General features: G+C 43.9%; 1 protein-coding gene across 1 annotated transcript in view; it reads right to left on the bottom strand.

The window, feature by feature from the left end:
* Positions 1 to 3,528: 3,528 nt before the first annotated feature.
* The window catches only part of LMX1B (LIM homeobox transcription factor 1 beta), an 85,604-nt gene continuing 72,971 nt past the window's right edge, over positions 3,529 to 16,161 (bottom strand). The window contains exons 3-8 of the mRNA XM_027650093.1: positions 10,605 to 10,837; positions 7,807 to 7,985; positions 7,339 to 7,416; positions 6,883 to 6,949; positions 5,892 to 6,053; positions 3,529 to 4,167 (exon numbers count right to left, since the gene is read on the bottom strand). Of these exons, the coding sequence (XP_027505894.1) occupies positions 4,010 to 4,167; positions 5,892 to 6,053; positions 6,883 to 6,949; positions 7,339 to 7,416; positions 7,807 to 7,985; positions 10,605 to 10,837 (877 nt within the window). The 3' untranslated portion in view covers positions 3,529 to 4,009. The remainder of the gene's footprint in view (positions 4,168 to 5,891; positions 6,054 to 6,882; positions 6,950 to 7,338; positions 7,417 to 7,806; positions 7,986 to 10,604; positions 10,838 to 16,161) is intronic.

Raw genomic sequence — 16,161 nt, forward strand, 5'->3', positions numbered from 1 at the left:
TCATCTGGATGTTTTTGATGACAGAGTTTAAAGAAGAAAAGGAGTTCAAAATGCCCAGGATGGTGTTTCAATATAAGTTGTTGCAACCACCACCCTTTACTTACAGTGACATAATTGTGTTCCACGTCATGACTGTTAAACACATTTGCCACCAGCCTCAGGGTTTGTCCCACAGTGTGGTGGTAATGGGGGGCTGAGAACAGCAGTGCAGAGTAGGAGTCATCCCCTCCACAGCCAGCCATGCCAGAGAAGGTGCTGCTGCTCAGCCCCGAGCCTGGCTGGGACCCAGGACCATACAGCTCAGTAACCCCTCCTGAATGCTGGGAACAATCTGTCTGCCACCATCACAGACCTGCAGCTGCACAATAAGGACCTCTAAGTTGGTACCCAGCATTCTGATCTCACAATCATCTTTTTTATGCATTATTGAGCAAACACTGAAACCTAATCAATCATCTTTTACTTAATTGCATCTTGTCACCACTTTAGCTGCACACGTATTCTTTGATTAGCTAAACCAACATGATTGAAATGCCATGAAGAGCTCACTTGATGCATTTGTATTAGAGAGGGGTTAATTTCCTAGGGAAAATGATCACTGTAAGGTGCACGTAATAAACTGCTGTCATGACCTCTAGCCTTTGAGCTCCCATATGTGCAATCACTGTTTGCGGTTTTCGTGGAAGTGCCAGGTGCTAAGAATTTTTTGGCTAGAGTTTATCAATTTGACTCAATGTAAGATATTACTGTGATATGGCCCATTAAACATTTTACTTTCACCTGATCGGGGACATTCCCTTGACAATAGAAGAGTAAAGCAGAAATCAAAAAGGTCAGAGGTTGCTGTATAATCTTTTACTGCAGGTCCCAGGTTAAAACCACAATGATCACACTCCAGTAGAGTAATTTATTCTACAAAAAGAAAGTGACATTTATTTTGCTTTAATGAACTTTGGCCTTTGCCAGCTATAACAGGCCCACTGGAAATCCTTGGCTATGCATTCCTTCCCTGGACCAGCAGCAGCCCACCATGGCATGGAAAATGTTACACATGCCAAGGGCCTGACTGTGCTGTGTGTGTGGTTCCAAATGTGGCAGAACATGGGGCAACAAACAGCTAAGGCATCACCATACAACACACCAAGGGAAAGAAGATGGTATGTACAAGAAATGAAAAGGGAAAAAAAAAAGGTGGCAAACAGTCGTCCAAGTAATCCAAAATCAGCAAATTATGATGGTTACTTCATCTATAAAATGGGATATCTGATTTTTTCCTTGGAGATGGATTGTTTTTTCAACATCCAACCCAGACGCAGAGGTAGAGTTGGGACAAGGCAGTTCTCCAAACTGTAGGTCACATTAGAGTTCTCATACAAGTCCCTGTAAACACTAAAAATGCCATTTTCATCCTGCCAGTAATGAAATATGAAGTAAGGTTGCGCCTGTGTGAGTAGTCTATAAACTGGTATGTCTGAGAGGGTGAAGACATTTTCTATGACTCTAAAGTAGCACAGTAGAGGGGTGAGGAGGGAAATGACGAATCCATTGAGATTGGTGGTGACAAATCTTTACATGTGCCATACGAAACCTGCTTGCCTTCTGCCCTGCAAGCAGTGAGGATCACCTGAGTTTTTTAGATGTTTGCTATCATGCAGAGAGAAAGGAAATTGTTGTTTATTTTGATACACAGGGAAAGGGAAAAATAATTGAGTGGGATGGGCAAGAAAAGAAGATCCTTTCAATTTCGAAATACATCGAGGGGCTCACAACCCTCAAGTGAAAACCACATCCCTGCCAGAAATCAGGGAATGGTTGCCAGACAAAGCATATGGATGTGATGGACCACCTCCCTGGGGAAAACAGCAATGGAAACCTGCAGGGACAGGGACAGGAGCATCCCCAGCACCCTCACAGAGCCACCAGTCCCTTCCCTGAGCAAGGCTGTGTGTGGCAGGCAGCGGAAGGGTTGGCCTTGGGCTGTGCTCTGTGCCCCTGCACCACGCACACACAGAGCCTCCTCCATGGTGTTGTCCTTCTCTCCGGAGTGAGAACCCATGTGCTTATCCTGCAGATAAAACTGGACTTTCTCAAGAAACCTCCAGCATACTCGGTACACATTACCCTGCCATCGGAAAACGATCTCATGTTTTCCCTTGGATCCATCATCCTACCTTCCTACTCTCGCCTCCGGGACACCTGGAGGACCTGTCTCCATCAGTGATGCAGACTTCCCAGCACGATCACCCCCCTAAGGCCGAGGACACAGTGCCCCCAGCAATGCTCCTCCCACCCTGGGTGCCAAGGCTGAGGGGTCCTGCTCTGGCCTCCCCCTCCAAGGCAGTCCCAGAGTCCCACGCTCCCGGAGAAGGTGCTGAGCCCCACAGGGACACTGCAGCGCTGGCCTTGTACCAGTCCTCAGCCTGGAGGAGTTAGATTAACCAGAGCTTTGGACTTGTTTTTCAGCTATTATGGTCAATATATTAAAGGTATTTATTTAAGAAAGTGCCTATCCTGCCAATCTTTCCCCGTGAGCTCTTTTTTGAACACACCCTATAATTACTGATATTACCCTGGCAAATTTTCCCCATGAAGTTTTCTCCACTGAGAGCCATGACTGTACTTGTCTGCCTCTCCACATTATAATTATCACCAGGCAATATTTATAGCTATACTATTATTATTTATGATATTTTATGCCCTACAAAAATCTATATGACATATGCTCAAACTTCAACATCAGAGACAATCAGACTTCAGCTGGGACATCCCCTTCCTTCAGCATACCTGTTCTTCTGGCGCTGGCACTGCCCGGGTGATTGGAGCCACAGCCAGGAGTCCTGGCAGCAGGAGGATCTGCAGGACTTGGTCAGACTCCAGCTCAACATACCTGAACTTCCCAGCGTGAGCTCTTTCATACTTTCCTGTTCGCAGCTGGTGCACATTTCAGGACTTCTGGTGTTTCAGGTTAGAACTGTGTATCCTCGATTCTTGCTGAGGCAAGATAATTAACTAAAGGAGTGCTTAATTATTCCAGATGGACAATAGAGCACAGCATATTTATGCCTCATGCAAAACATAAATAAACAGAACAGAAGGAACAAACACTTGTTTGCCAGTTGTGGTCTAGGCTTGAAATTTGGCACTGCAAAACTTACAAACAAATGTAAATATTTTAATCTCATACTTAAAAAAAAAAATTAAATAAAACTGTCTCATAAGCACCCTTAGTTTTAAATATTTAAGATCAGTGCTAACCTAAATGCCTCTGTCCCTAACATGCATGTCCTCTCCAGAGTCATAGACCTTTCTTATTCTGAAATCACTGGCTTTCTCCACAAATACTGTTAACCAGTTTCCTCAGTATCATATGCATAAGGGCTATAAACTAATGAGCAGATCTAGGTTATGTAGAAAAAGTGTAGAAAGGAAACAAATGTTGAACATCACATTTACATTAACTTCTCACAGTTCAAATGGCAATTTATCCACAACATAGTATGAATCATGCAGTAAGAAAAGGGAGGAATCTCCAGTTTCTTTGATTTATTTGTCATATGGTCAACTGATGTCAGTATCAGCGGCTTTAAAAAAAAAAAAAAGTTTAAACATCCAAAAGAAAGGAAGAGAGAAAGGAGGAAAAGGTCTAGCTTTCCACAAAATCCATTTCCTTTAAGATGACGAGCTCAAACCAAACCAAATCAAAGGCTGAGGACGAGCAGGTTCTTCTGTTCCTTCCGTGCTTGTCTCGTGGTCTGGTGCAGGCTGGGAATCAAGGGTATGGGTGGATGTGTTTTGTTTCTCTATATATGTATGTAGGTAGGTAGGTATTAAAGTATATATACATACATACACATATATGCAAACAGAGACAGTCTTCCTAAAAAAATGCTCTTTGCAGTCCAGAGGCAGCAGAGTCACTGTGAAGGAAGAGCTGGGCAACATATGGCTGTAGAGTCTGCACTGGAAAAGTCACTGGCTAAACACACGCCGGCTGTTTGTTTTCTTATTTTCATGAGGCGAAATAGGAGCTCTGCATAGAGTACAGCCTGTCAATGGGGTTTCCTACTCTAGCCTGCATGGAGTTAACTTCAGAAGAGGCAAGAAAACAGTCGCTCAAGCTAGTTAAAGAGGTATCACTGTCGATATCATGAAAAATGGAGTCATTTCCTGCAAATGAAACGTACATGTTAAGCTGATGCTGTGCAGCCAGGGGAGGACGCAGTACTCACGGGTGCTCACAAGCTGCAGCTGCAGCAACTGGGAACGCTCCTGGTTCTCTTATCACATGTTAACCTTATCATGTGTACTTTGGCTCTAAGGGTCTGACCTATGATGACCTGGACTAAAAACCAATCCATGGGGGCCAGCTGGCAGCAGTGCCCCCCAAACCTGCCAGGATTTAATTAAGGCTTCAGTCAGCAGCACAAAAGGTAGTCTCGGCTGACAACGAGAGCAAACAGTGCTAGGGAGGAGCAGGTGCCCAGCTCTCCAAGGGCTGGGATCTGGCACTCCTGGGGGCACCAGGGCTGTTGAGGAAGGTGGGACCAGATACCAAGTGCCTGTGACAGGGAAGCATGGTCTAAGAGCCATAGTCATAGTGGTCTTCATTTACACACAAGGCAAAAACCAGTTCTACCACTGTGACAGGACCCAGGAGAAGACCCAGCTTCCCTGGCCTCAAGTGAGCTACAATCAAAAACGTGCTCTCCTTTCAGAAAATTCCACTCTTTCAGGGCTAGTTTGGAACAGCACCTTTTATTTCCCTTAGCAACTAAGATTTCAGCTTACTTCAACTTCAAAGGTATCAGAAAAACCTCTAGCTCAAGTGCTGGAGGCTTTAACAAAATGTTAGTCCAGTTCTTTTCCTCACACACTTGTTTAAAAGGGCTTTCTGCCATCCTCTGCACTCTTTTCAGAGCACAGAACCTGCCTCCCAAGAAGTTTTACTCAGAAAACCCAGCAAACCAACAAAATCACAAGTCATCTATAATGCTTGAGGGCACTTTGTATGCCCTCAGCTCCTTACAGGACCTCCCAAATTTCCTGGTGTGCAGCATTGACTTGTCTCAGTGGCAAAACTACTGACACAGACCCAAAGCAGATTTCCTGTTGGCCTGTGCATGCTGTGCTTGTGACAGTGATGCACACGTGAGCCTCTACAGTGAAGCGTCCTGGTCAGCAGAAAAGAGTCAGAAACAGGCCCTTGTGGGCTACTGCAAGGCCGAGAATCACAGTCTGAAATATCCTCAGAAATTCTTTTTAAATGCCACACTGCAATTGTCCAGAATCAATTACTGGGCATTCAGCACTTGTAATGCCTCTGATGTGTGGTCAAGCAATCGTGAAAGCAAACCATCATCTTGATATGGGACAGAGAATAAAACCACGCAGGAGAAACGTCCTGTGGTAACCCAGCTCTTAGTAGCTCAAAAACTGTTCTTTAACAAATCCACACATCCAATCTGCGTGATTTTACAGGGCTGCTTATTCATTTTGGAATGAATAGATTACTTCTCTTTATTTAAGGCACTTTTTTCTCAAAGCTTCTAAGAAAAAAGGAAAAACTTGTGAGGGATCTAGAATTTGGCACTGTTTATTTTTCAATGTCTTGGACAGCGGTTTAAAAAAGTGGAGCTGGAGAGGTGATGTTTCTTGCTTTACCATTTATCAGAATCATACTGTGAAATATGATTTCAAGAGCTTGAGATGAGCTCTGTTCTACCTCCTTATGTGTACAAGAAATTACACATGCAAAACTGACTGGTACAAATTCCCTGGTACAAATTCCAGAAAAAATATACTAAAAGCCAGCAATGCTGCTGGCCTTGTGGTGTGTGATGAAGCATACAGACCCTGCTACTCTGGATGTGGCAGAATGAGGCATGCCTTACCATAGGGGTTCATGTGGTCGCCTGGCATTTGTGGAGGGGTAAGACCCTGCTGAAACGGGTCTGTGCCATAACTGCTTTGCTCCATTGCTACAATCTGCTGCTGTGGTGGTGCAAGTGGTGTGTAAGATGTCATCATCCCTTCCATTCGGTTGGACATTACTTCTGCAAAGCAAAGAAGAGGAAGAATCATTGCTGGGGACCAGGGCAGCATTAGAGGCAACACTGAACCTGAGCAAACACAGGTAGGGGGATCCTGTCAGTCAGAGGAGCTTTCCAAATTTTGTCTGAGAGTAGAACCTTGAGCAAGTAAGTTGAAAGACTTTTAATTTCTCACTAAATCATTTCTGGAGCTCCTGGGTGCTGGACCCTATCCTTCCAAAGTCTGTACTATGTGTGACAGAGCTTAGTTATTCTCTAACTTCTGTTGGTCCCAGTTCTTCTGGCTCTGAGTAAAGAAGAGGATTTGAGACTGCAAGGCCTTGGGAGCTGAAGACACTCAAGAGTACCCACAGAGCAGCAGGGCATGCCCTGGTGCCTCTGTGCAGTGCCTGCCCCAGGGTCCAGCCACCTGTGGAGGTACAGGAGGGGCTCTCCATGCCTTGCCTGGGGCAGCAATGCTGACACCCCTGCAGATTTCCAGCTGAGCACGGTGCACCTTACTGCAGGAGAAAACCAACTGGAGGATCTATCTGGATCAAGCCTCATGGAGGTTTCCTCCAGTGGAAGTGCCTCCATACACCACATTTTTTCTAGAAAGGAGGTAACAGCTTCTGTGTGAGCAACTCTGTGCTCTGGCCCCATCAAGGGAACTTAGGCTAACCTGGCGTGGGCACTCAGGCACCCGTCTGTGTGCTACCACTGCTGATGGCACACCTCACCCACAGACCTGCACTTCACCCGGATGGCTGTACTAAGGCATCGTGCAGGAATGGCACTTCCAGACACCTGCAGATTCCTTCCCTCTCACTTTGCTTCATCACAAATCCCCTACCTTGTCCTAGTCGCTGTGAGTTCTGTTGCTCCTGCTGCTGCTGATGCCTTCGCGCCAGCTTTTTCATCTGAAAAAGAGCAGAACAGAACAATCTCATGGTTCTGAATGCAACAATTTTGCTTCCTTGCAAAACTCTCTGCAAACATCCTTATCAGTAAACACAGACCATTTATACTCATGCACACACTGTTGTGGGTTCAGTTTCAATTCTAAGCTTAAACATCTCAGTTTCCCGTTCAGATTTGCATGCAAAATTAACTCCCAACCCTGTGCTGCTTTGAGCAAGAGTGGCTGTGTTCGGAAGTTGCCTTTCTAGTGTGGACGTAGAGAGCAGTGCAAGGCAGAACCTGCAGAGCTCAGCCATGGGACCTCCACAGTGTGAGATACATCCAGGGCAAGAGCCTGTGCTGAGGCATAACCTGCATTTGACTTTTGAGAATATGATAAACAACCTACCTTTGCTCTTTGGTTTTGAAACCAGACCTGGACGACTCGCACGCTGAGCCCTGTTTCAGCTGCTAGTGTTTCTCTGACCTGCAGGAGGAAATACTTAATGATGCAATTTTTTATATGTTAACCAAAACAAACTACTAATCAGTTTTGTTAGGATGAACATTTGTACTTAAAACAAAAAATTGCATGTATGGAATTACTTTTAAAAATTCCTCATATTTTTGCACAGTTTTTTCAAGTTCTCCCCCTGATGTTGCCACCAGTTCCATGAGTACTGAACAGACAGTCTGAGCTGAGGAAAATGACGCTCAGTCATCTCATGGTTTTTATTTTACCCATAAAACAGTTCTGTGCAAAAAGAGTGCTTTGCTCTCACCCCACGGGAACTGCTGCTGTCTTGGGAAGGGACAGGGGCTGTCTGGGGCTGTGGTCTGGAGTCAGAGCTGATTTGGTCCCTGGTGAAGCACCTACCTTTCTACAGGGCTTGGAAGACACTTCAAAGGATGCTTTGAATGCTCTTCTCTGCTGTGTAGTAAGTATTGTCCTTGGTCGCTTAGGTCTTCTTGGGTCCTTCCCATCATCGCTTCCTTTTCCTTGGGTTACTTGGCCTTTAGTGGGCTTAACATCTCCATCTTCATCATCACTTTTAACTAGTGAAAAGCAGGATATACAATTGCACTTGTTTCACCAAGAAAACAGGATGTTTGAGAACTGCTCTTCAGTCAACAGGTTCAACTATTATCCCATGATTATTTGCATACCTAAATCAGCGGCAGGCAGGAAGAGACTATCTTAGATTTGTGTGCTCTGCCTAAATCAAATGGCACAAAAGCATAAAAATGTGTTCAATTTTTAATTGAGAAAGTGGGACTGATAAGGGGATAGAAATTCAGAATGTACTTTAATATTTCCAGGGATCAGGTAGAGAGAGACTTTATGCCCTTCCAGCATCACTTGGTCTTTTATGTGCTCACCTGCTCCAACCTCACCACCAGATACACACCTTCCCCTTAGCAGCTGAGCTCCAGCTTCTCCTGAAGCATTATCTGCAGACAGGTACTACTGCCTGCATCACTACAGCAGCAAAACAGCACAAAGTAAGTACCACACAAATATCTCAAAGCCTGTATAACTAAATATAGTGCAAATTCCGGTTATTGTCCTGAATTTTTTGAAGCTCTAGAAATAATATTAAATATAATCTTTGCCATCTCATTTCCATTTCCCACAGAAAACATTGCTGTTCTTCCTCTGTGTCCACATTATAATGTGTCTGGATGTACAAGCATAAACTTCTCTTTTTCAGTAAATACATACAAGTATCTATATGCTTGTGTAGACCGAACAGATTCTTTACGTTTTCTATAATTAAATTCTGAATGTTCATACAATCTGGTGATACTACATGTGTTAGTATATCGTCCTGGGAAATCTCAATTGCAGTGGCAAAGGTTGAAGGGTAAGTACAAATTTGTTGTGAAAATCAACCTTAAATCAGCATATTTTATTTGACCAGACTACTGATTTTTCTTCCAGAAAACAGTATCACATTATTATAGGGATTTCAACATGAAGAAGCACACTGACATTTTTATATTCTGAAAGATTACAGGTGGGGAATCAAAAAATTAGACTTTAATTCATTTTAGGGTCTGATTATTATGCACCTAGCAGTCTAATCACCTTTTACTTTAATAAGCATCTTTGGCCTAATGATTAAAGAGAAGCTCAGTCATTTTAATAACCATGACATTATTAACTTTCCAGTGTGCCATTTCTAAGGAAAGGTTTGTGAGGATTAATTCTGCTCATAGGAGAGTACTTTTATGTCCAGTGGATAAATATTTGATTGAAGCAGGACACGTTCTCAGCCAGGGCTCTGCAGACCGTGTGCTCTCACACAGGCCCCTGGGAGATCAGTGTTTTCAGTGTGTTAGACAATGGGAGACAAACAACCTATTTAACTTGTCAGCTTGTTTTTCAGGTTTGGGTTTGGCAAACAGAGAGTAATGAGGGAAAAAAAGCGTCTCTGGGAGTAAGAAACTCCCCCTTGTGCCAAAGGGAAATGAAATTGAAACCAAGGCTGGTTTGTGCTACTGTGGTTGCTCACTGCTGATCACAAACCAGACCTGATCGTGAAGAGGAGCCCACCCCTGCCCAAAGCTCATGTCAAACAGCTGCCAGTGCTGGCATCTATGGGAGGATGTCTATGCCCAGCCCCAGCCAAGAATGATCTGGCTCCAGCTGCTTAAGGGGGTTTGGCTGTACACGGGGCAGGTGCCCAGCAGGATGCTGGAGCTGGCAGGTGGAACAACATGGTGATGGGTGAGGAGGAAACTCACGGCACGTTCACCAAGAGCTGAAACTCTGTGATGTGAGATTTACCCAGCAGAGATTCAAGGTCCTGCAAACACATTATGGCAATAACTGACACATAATAATAATATAATTATTGCTATAATAATAACCATAACTTCTCCAAGAATGATCCCGGTTGCACGCACTGCTGAAGCTGCAGAGACCTTTGGTCTGTGCCATACCTGACACAGAAATACAAATTTCAGCCATGTGGACAATATGGCTCTCAGATTAGAGACTAAGGATAATTTCTGCTCTTAGCTAAAATGGAATAACACATTTTCCCATAAACCAGAGGTAAGCATTCATGTCATTTGTACATGTAATGGAATGGTAACTATTGATTTTCCGACACATTTTCTTGGGAAACAAGTGTGCTATTATGATGGCACAAACCAACATCTCGGTTTCTTTCAGACTCTCTTCAGTACTTCTGTGTTGTACTTGTAATTTTTCTTAAAGGTACCATTTGTGATTGGCAGAGAGAATCCTCTCGAGAATCATATTACTGCTGTGCCCACTTCCCTAGCTCAGTGCTGGAAGTGTATGTGCAGAAGATCCCCCGAAAATACGTTAATGGATGGAAGAATGTCTGTGGAGAACAGCATACTGAGGACTCACTTGAGTGAGACCTCGGGTAGCTGAAGTCAGTCTGATTCATGTTTTATGATCTTGCAGAAAAATACTTCGATGAAAACAAAAGGATTTTGTCCTTTACTAAGCAGCAAGTTAAGGAAGGGAATCAGGTCAGGGAGAGCAGACTGCAAGTAGGGATGTTTTCAGCTGTGCCTGTGAATTTGCATGGGTGGCATGTGCATATAGACAGAGTGGATGTGAAAATGGATGTATATAAGAAAGCTGCTCAAACTAACGCAGCTTTTCCAGTCAGGGCAGGTGGGGGAAAAGCTCACCTGAGTCTGAGTCGTCTGGGCTGACCGAGCTCAACAAGTCCTTCTCTTTCTCATAGTCACTTTTGCAGAGCAGCTGCCCTTCCTTGAGGACAAACTCATCCCCTTTCCTCAGCTGGCGCTCGCACACACAGCAGCAGAAGCAGCTCAGGTGATACACACACTCCAGGGCTCGCATCACGAACTCTGTCGGGGCGATCTTCTCCATGCAGCCGCTGCACTTGGCAGCAAACAGCCTGCAAGGAAGAGGTACCACAGTCAAAGGGAGTGTCAGATCATACCCTGCGTGGATCTAAATCCAGCAAAACCTGCACGGATCAGCCTGGCTCATGCTCCTGCACACCATGAGACTCTCGTCCTTAGGCTTGGAAACATCACAGGCATGCAATTTATTCAAATCTCAATCCCTTTGGTCTTGAGATTCCCCAAATCGCCTTTGCTGGATAAAGCCCACTAAGATCTGTCCTTATCGCAATGTTTTTTTCCTCTTCAAAATGAGAAACAAAAGGGAGCTCTCAGAGTTGGATAACTTGCCCAAATCCAAATGTATTTTAATTTACCTTTTAGAGAACGGACCAGCACATGCTTTGTTTTATGCAGGCTCTCTGGTTTCAGCACTTAAACCCTTTTCTGAACAGATTTCATGGCTTTCCATTTTTGGTATTGTCTGTCTCTGAGGACACTGATAAACGAACACAGAAATGAGCAGAAAACTCAGTGCTCTGGCTGAGGCAAAGCCGATGCACGCACATGCGACTGCACACATGCAATCGATAAAGAGAGGACTGCAATAAGAAGCCTTTTCTTCGGATGTTGAGTTATTCCAGAACAACCTGTCTCTGAAGGGAATACTGTGCATTTTAAATGGTGTGAAACATCCTTTGGCAGAGATAAGCAGTGATACAATCTGCTAAATTACCACTATAATCACAGACTCTAGAACACACACTGTATCCAGACTAGTTCTTATTAAACCTCTATAAACCTCCTCTTTCATCCATCATTAATTTTCTAAGATAAAGTTAGAATTATTTAGATTAATTTTATTTTGCTTCTCTAATGTCAGCTGGGAATCTCCTAAGTGAGCTTTTCAGAAGAGGGCTGCCTCAAATAAAGACAAATCGCTAACTTACATCCCTATGTCACACAGTGGGCTGATGATTTGAAATTCAGTGTCTTTTAAGGCAATACATCACAGTGCAAGGTGTGTGAACATTTACATTTCGGCTAGGAAATGAACACAACTGCACTTGTGTGTTCACAGGAAAAAAACTATATTCTGCCTTTTAGTGCAGGGTCCACTGATCTTTCTTTTTCATCATCAAAATTACAATTTTTTACAAAAAAGGCAATTTTCTTTGATTTTAGAAGACAGAGACTGTAGTAGTTACTCATTCCTCCAGAGCCTCCATTTTGTCTGAGCTGAGAAGTGCAGGAAAATGGCAGTCACAAGCCCTCAACAAAGGACTGGAGTCAGAGTGGGCAGGAGGGAAAAGCAAATGTCAGTGTGGTTGCTCACAGCATTCAGTGAACATCTGAGAACCGGGAACTGGGGGGTTCCCCAGCTGTACCAAGCAGCGACTGCGCTGGGAGCCTGGCTGGCTCAGTGCACACCTTTGTACAACCACAACCTCAAGGTAACAGCTGTGCAAGGTGGACTGAGTGGTTTGTTTTGGGGGTATGAAATGAATTAACTTGATCAAAAGGAAACTGATGCCACACAGGACCCTCGGGCACTGCCATGAACGGGCCGGCTTATTTCATACACTCGGTTGGCTTTGTCCACAAGGTTTTACTTACAATGCTTTAGCTAGCAAATTCCTAAGCAGAAAATATTTTTATCTCTACACAATAACATATCTGAAAGGATTAACACACAAAGGGCAAAAAAAAAAAAGGAGCGCTGAAAAAAGTTGTTTCTATTTAACTGCTTAAACCTATTTGACTCATTCAACCAAGCCTGGCCCCTCCGTCCCAGGAGCGTCCTTAGGACGGGGCATACCCCAGGACTGGCAGGGCTGGTGCGAGGGCACCGTCCTCCCGCACCCACGCTCGCCCGCCCCGCCGGGGCTGGGACGCTGCCGGGAGGGTCGGGGCGGCCCCGACGTGCGGATGCCCCGCTCGGACCGGGACGGGGGCTCCGGCCGCCCTCGGGCCCCGCAGCCGTTCGCGTGTCCCGCCAGCGCTGCTGGGCTGGGAAACGTTTAAAAACGGACTGCAGGGACCCTGTCCCGCCGCCCATCGCCGCGGGCAGGTGCCCACCCTCCCACCCCAGCGAGGGCAGAACGGGGAGCCTTCCCGGGGGATTCCGAGCCGGGGGGCGGCGATGCCGCGGGAGCAGAGGGGCGGTGCGGGCGCGCAGAGCGGGGGCTTGGCCCTGGAGGGGCTGTGATCGCCCCAGGTAGGGCTGCGGCTGCCTCTGGTTTTCTCCCAAGTAAACCACACAATGTGCCACCATCCAGTGACAGGGAAAACACAGTTGTAACACCATTTACAGATAATTTCAAGGAGGAAAGCCCAGGAAAGCATAAATACCCTGTACCTTCCCTCTACCTGGGACATGAGAATAACCTTCTTGTCCTGTGGAGTTTCCCTGAGCAGCACCTTTGCTGTCCTATTGCCTGAGTGTTTGGGTTTTTAAATTTTTCTTCAAAATAAAAATGTCTAACATGAACAAAAAACATTTTGTGTTATTTACTAGCAATTGACTATCCCCAGAAAGCTGGTGCTTTTGCAACAGTGCTTCCCAAGGCAGCCTTTTAGCTATAACGAATTACACTGACATCAGTGTAGTATTAATGCATTCAAATGAACATTAAACTGCCCTGACAATACTGCATGGACTTCGTATCTAGAATTTGCCAACTGTCAAGAAAATTCCCTCCTCTGTACACAGGTATTCTCTGCACTATAACATGCACTACACACACACAGAGGGCCTTGTTGGATTGAATTCTGAGATTATAAAATCTTCATTACATCTATCTTATAAAGTATTTATAGATATTTTTTTAGCTTCCCAAGAGGAACTCAAGGTTATGCACTCCTTTTGCACAAGGCAATCTCACAACAGGAAACTAATCTTGACAAATGACCAGACTTTGATAGCTGTGATCTAAACCACTGCTCGTTAGACTGTTCATTTTATAAACGAATGGTAATAAACCTGTTGGGAAGTGTAGGATAGCAGGAATACTTTACAGATCACCCCTTTACAGGTTTCAATCAAAGTCATAAATTTTAAGTGGAGCACACAGATATTCTGTGCTGAGACAAAGCCTCTGTCCCACACCAACTGCATTTAGAGGAACATTTCTTTCGCTTTCTATACATTTTACAAATAATTTGCATAACTCAGGCTTTTCACCCCCATGGCTGATTATCTCCAGATCTCTTAAGTTAATGTCAAACCTCAAAATCCTTGGACTTGTAAAAGTATGTGGAGAGTGGAAATCAAATGCCTTTATTAGAAGCCCCAGGAAATCTCTGACTCCTAAGCACAACGAAAACATTCCAAAGAAAATTGTTCAAAGAGGACAAAGCAGAAAAGCAGAACAAGAAAACCTTGTTTTGAATCAATGATTGCAGAGTTTTATAAATAAATTCTGTTGCCTGGACAATTTTGAAAGACAACTTAATAGGTTTAGGAGTTTTTAAGTGTGTTTGCCTCTGTGCCTGGAACACTTGTGAGATTCAACCAAGTTAAAGCTTGGAACAATGGCCTGTCTGTCCATTGGAGTATCTACAATAAATGCTGTGAAGCAACTTTACAGTACTAGATAATCAAAAAGTCTTTACCAGCTGAAACTGGGTGAACTTAAATTAATTTGTATCAGGAGCAATGCAAATGCTAAGACATGTGGTCCTGTCTTTAAACAGTAGATGAAAATGTTCACCAGCGGAAGAGGCCATAAAGATTTTATTTGTTAGGATATCCCTGTGAAGTCAGGCTGAATCAGTAATCCTTAGAAACAACCACAGTTACATGATCCACTGTGCCTTCCTGCATGGCACAGCCATCTGGTGTGCAACATGGACCCCTGATTTATTATCTCCCGTGCAGTTATCTCACAGTAAGTTTGACCCTGCTTTGCTCCTGAGAATCACAGCTCTGCTGTTTACTCTCCTGGTGTCCTGACAACCTACCCTTTACCTTTCTATGGTTCACCCAGGTCCTTCATTTCCTCCTGTCTGTGGGCAAATAGATTTTAATTGTTTTATTATAACTAATTTAATCTGTGCTGAGAGACCTCCACGTGCAACGCAAAATTTGCTGTTCACATTAAGTGTGGTTCAAGAGGTTTGTTATACAGGACAGAGGCAGAAAAATAGACTAATTCAGTCAGGTTGTTTATTTACTGGGCCTCTGCCATGAAGCAGTAAATAGGAAGTTATTAAGCTGTGTTTGATGTATGCAAGAGGACAGATGCTGCTGCCTACCTATAAGAGACTTCAATCATTTCCCTTTCTGTGTTATTCTGACATTATGTGTTGCAGGAACCACAGTAAATACCTGGCTTTTCTTTATTTAATAAATATGCAAAGATGGTGGTCGCAAGCTTTTGTGAATACTGTCAGTGTGGTCTCTAGCTCTGATGCTTTTCCCTCTGCTCACACCCTCCTGGGACTCCCCTCTCAGCCTGTTCCACCGCCAGGAACTCGTTCTGCACTCCTGTGGCACCAAACAGGGTAGAGCTGGAGTAAAATATATTATGCTTTTCACACAACTGAGTTTTATTAAGAGAAGAAATTAAATTACTAATGAAAGACATCTGTTACTTGTTCTTTAGGAGAAATTTTGGTACTTCTTTCTTTAGATGACATAGAATGGGGAAAACATTACATGTGGGCCTTTTGCAGCCCAGGACTTGAACATTTTTGTAGCATCTTACAGCTCATGGGTGCTTACAAAGAGCAAAAACTGTTGCTTGGTTACACTCAATTCTGAACATTCAAAACATTTCAAATGCTGTAAAGCAAAACAGAAATATTATAATTTTATGATTTGTAAAAAACCCCTCCACCCTTATAAAAGAAACATTCCATTTAAAATATTTTCCCTGCAGAAGAAATAATTACATAGTTTATTAAAGCCAATTTCATAGCTGAAACTTCAGTAGAAGAAAGCTAATTCCCTTTCACCGAGTAGTAATAAAACGTGCAAAAATTAAAAGCTTCTAGGAAAAAATTGTAATATTTAGAAAGAAACTAAAACAAACCTTTTTTTTCTTCAGGGAGAACTGAAGAAAATATTTATTTATTTATTTACCCCCAGGTGCTGTAGTATGAACACCAGCTACTGGTGACAGCTTGCATCATATTTGCAATGTGGATTTGGACTCACAGGTTACACATATCACCTGTCTTGGTACTGAGTGACTTTTTCTTCCCATAAATATTTTACCTGTATTCCCATGAGGGGTGCTGTACTGCACTGCCAAGGAAAGCTGATGGTTAAAATAACAATAGGGACAAGTTATTCCATGCCAAATCTTGTTGTGAGGCTGGTGGGACTGTGACTGTGGACACTGTCAGAGCCACTGCTCCCATCATCGCTCCT

The sequence above is a fragment of the Corapipo altera genome, unplaced genomic scaffold (assembly GCF_003945725.1).
Source record: "Corapipo altera isolate COAL_440 unplaced genomic scaffold, ASM394572v1 268, whole genome shotgun sequence".
Taxonomy (NCBI): domain Eukaryota; kingdom Metazoa; phylum Chordata; class Aves; order Passeriformes; family Pipridae; genus Corapipo; species Corapipo altera.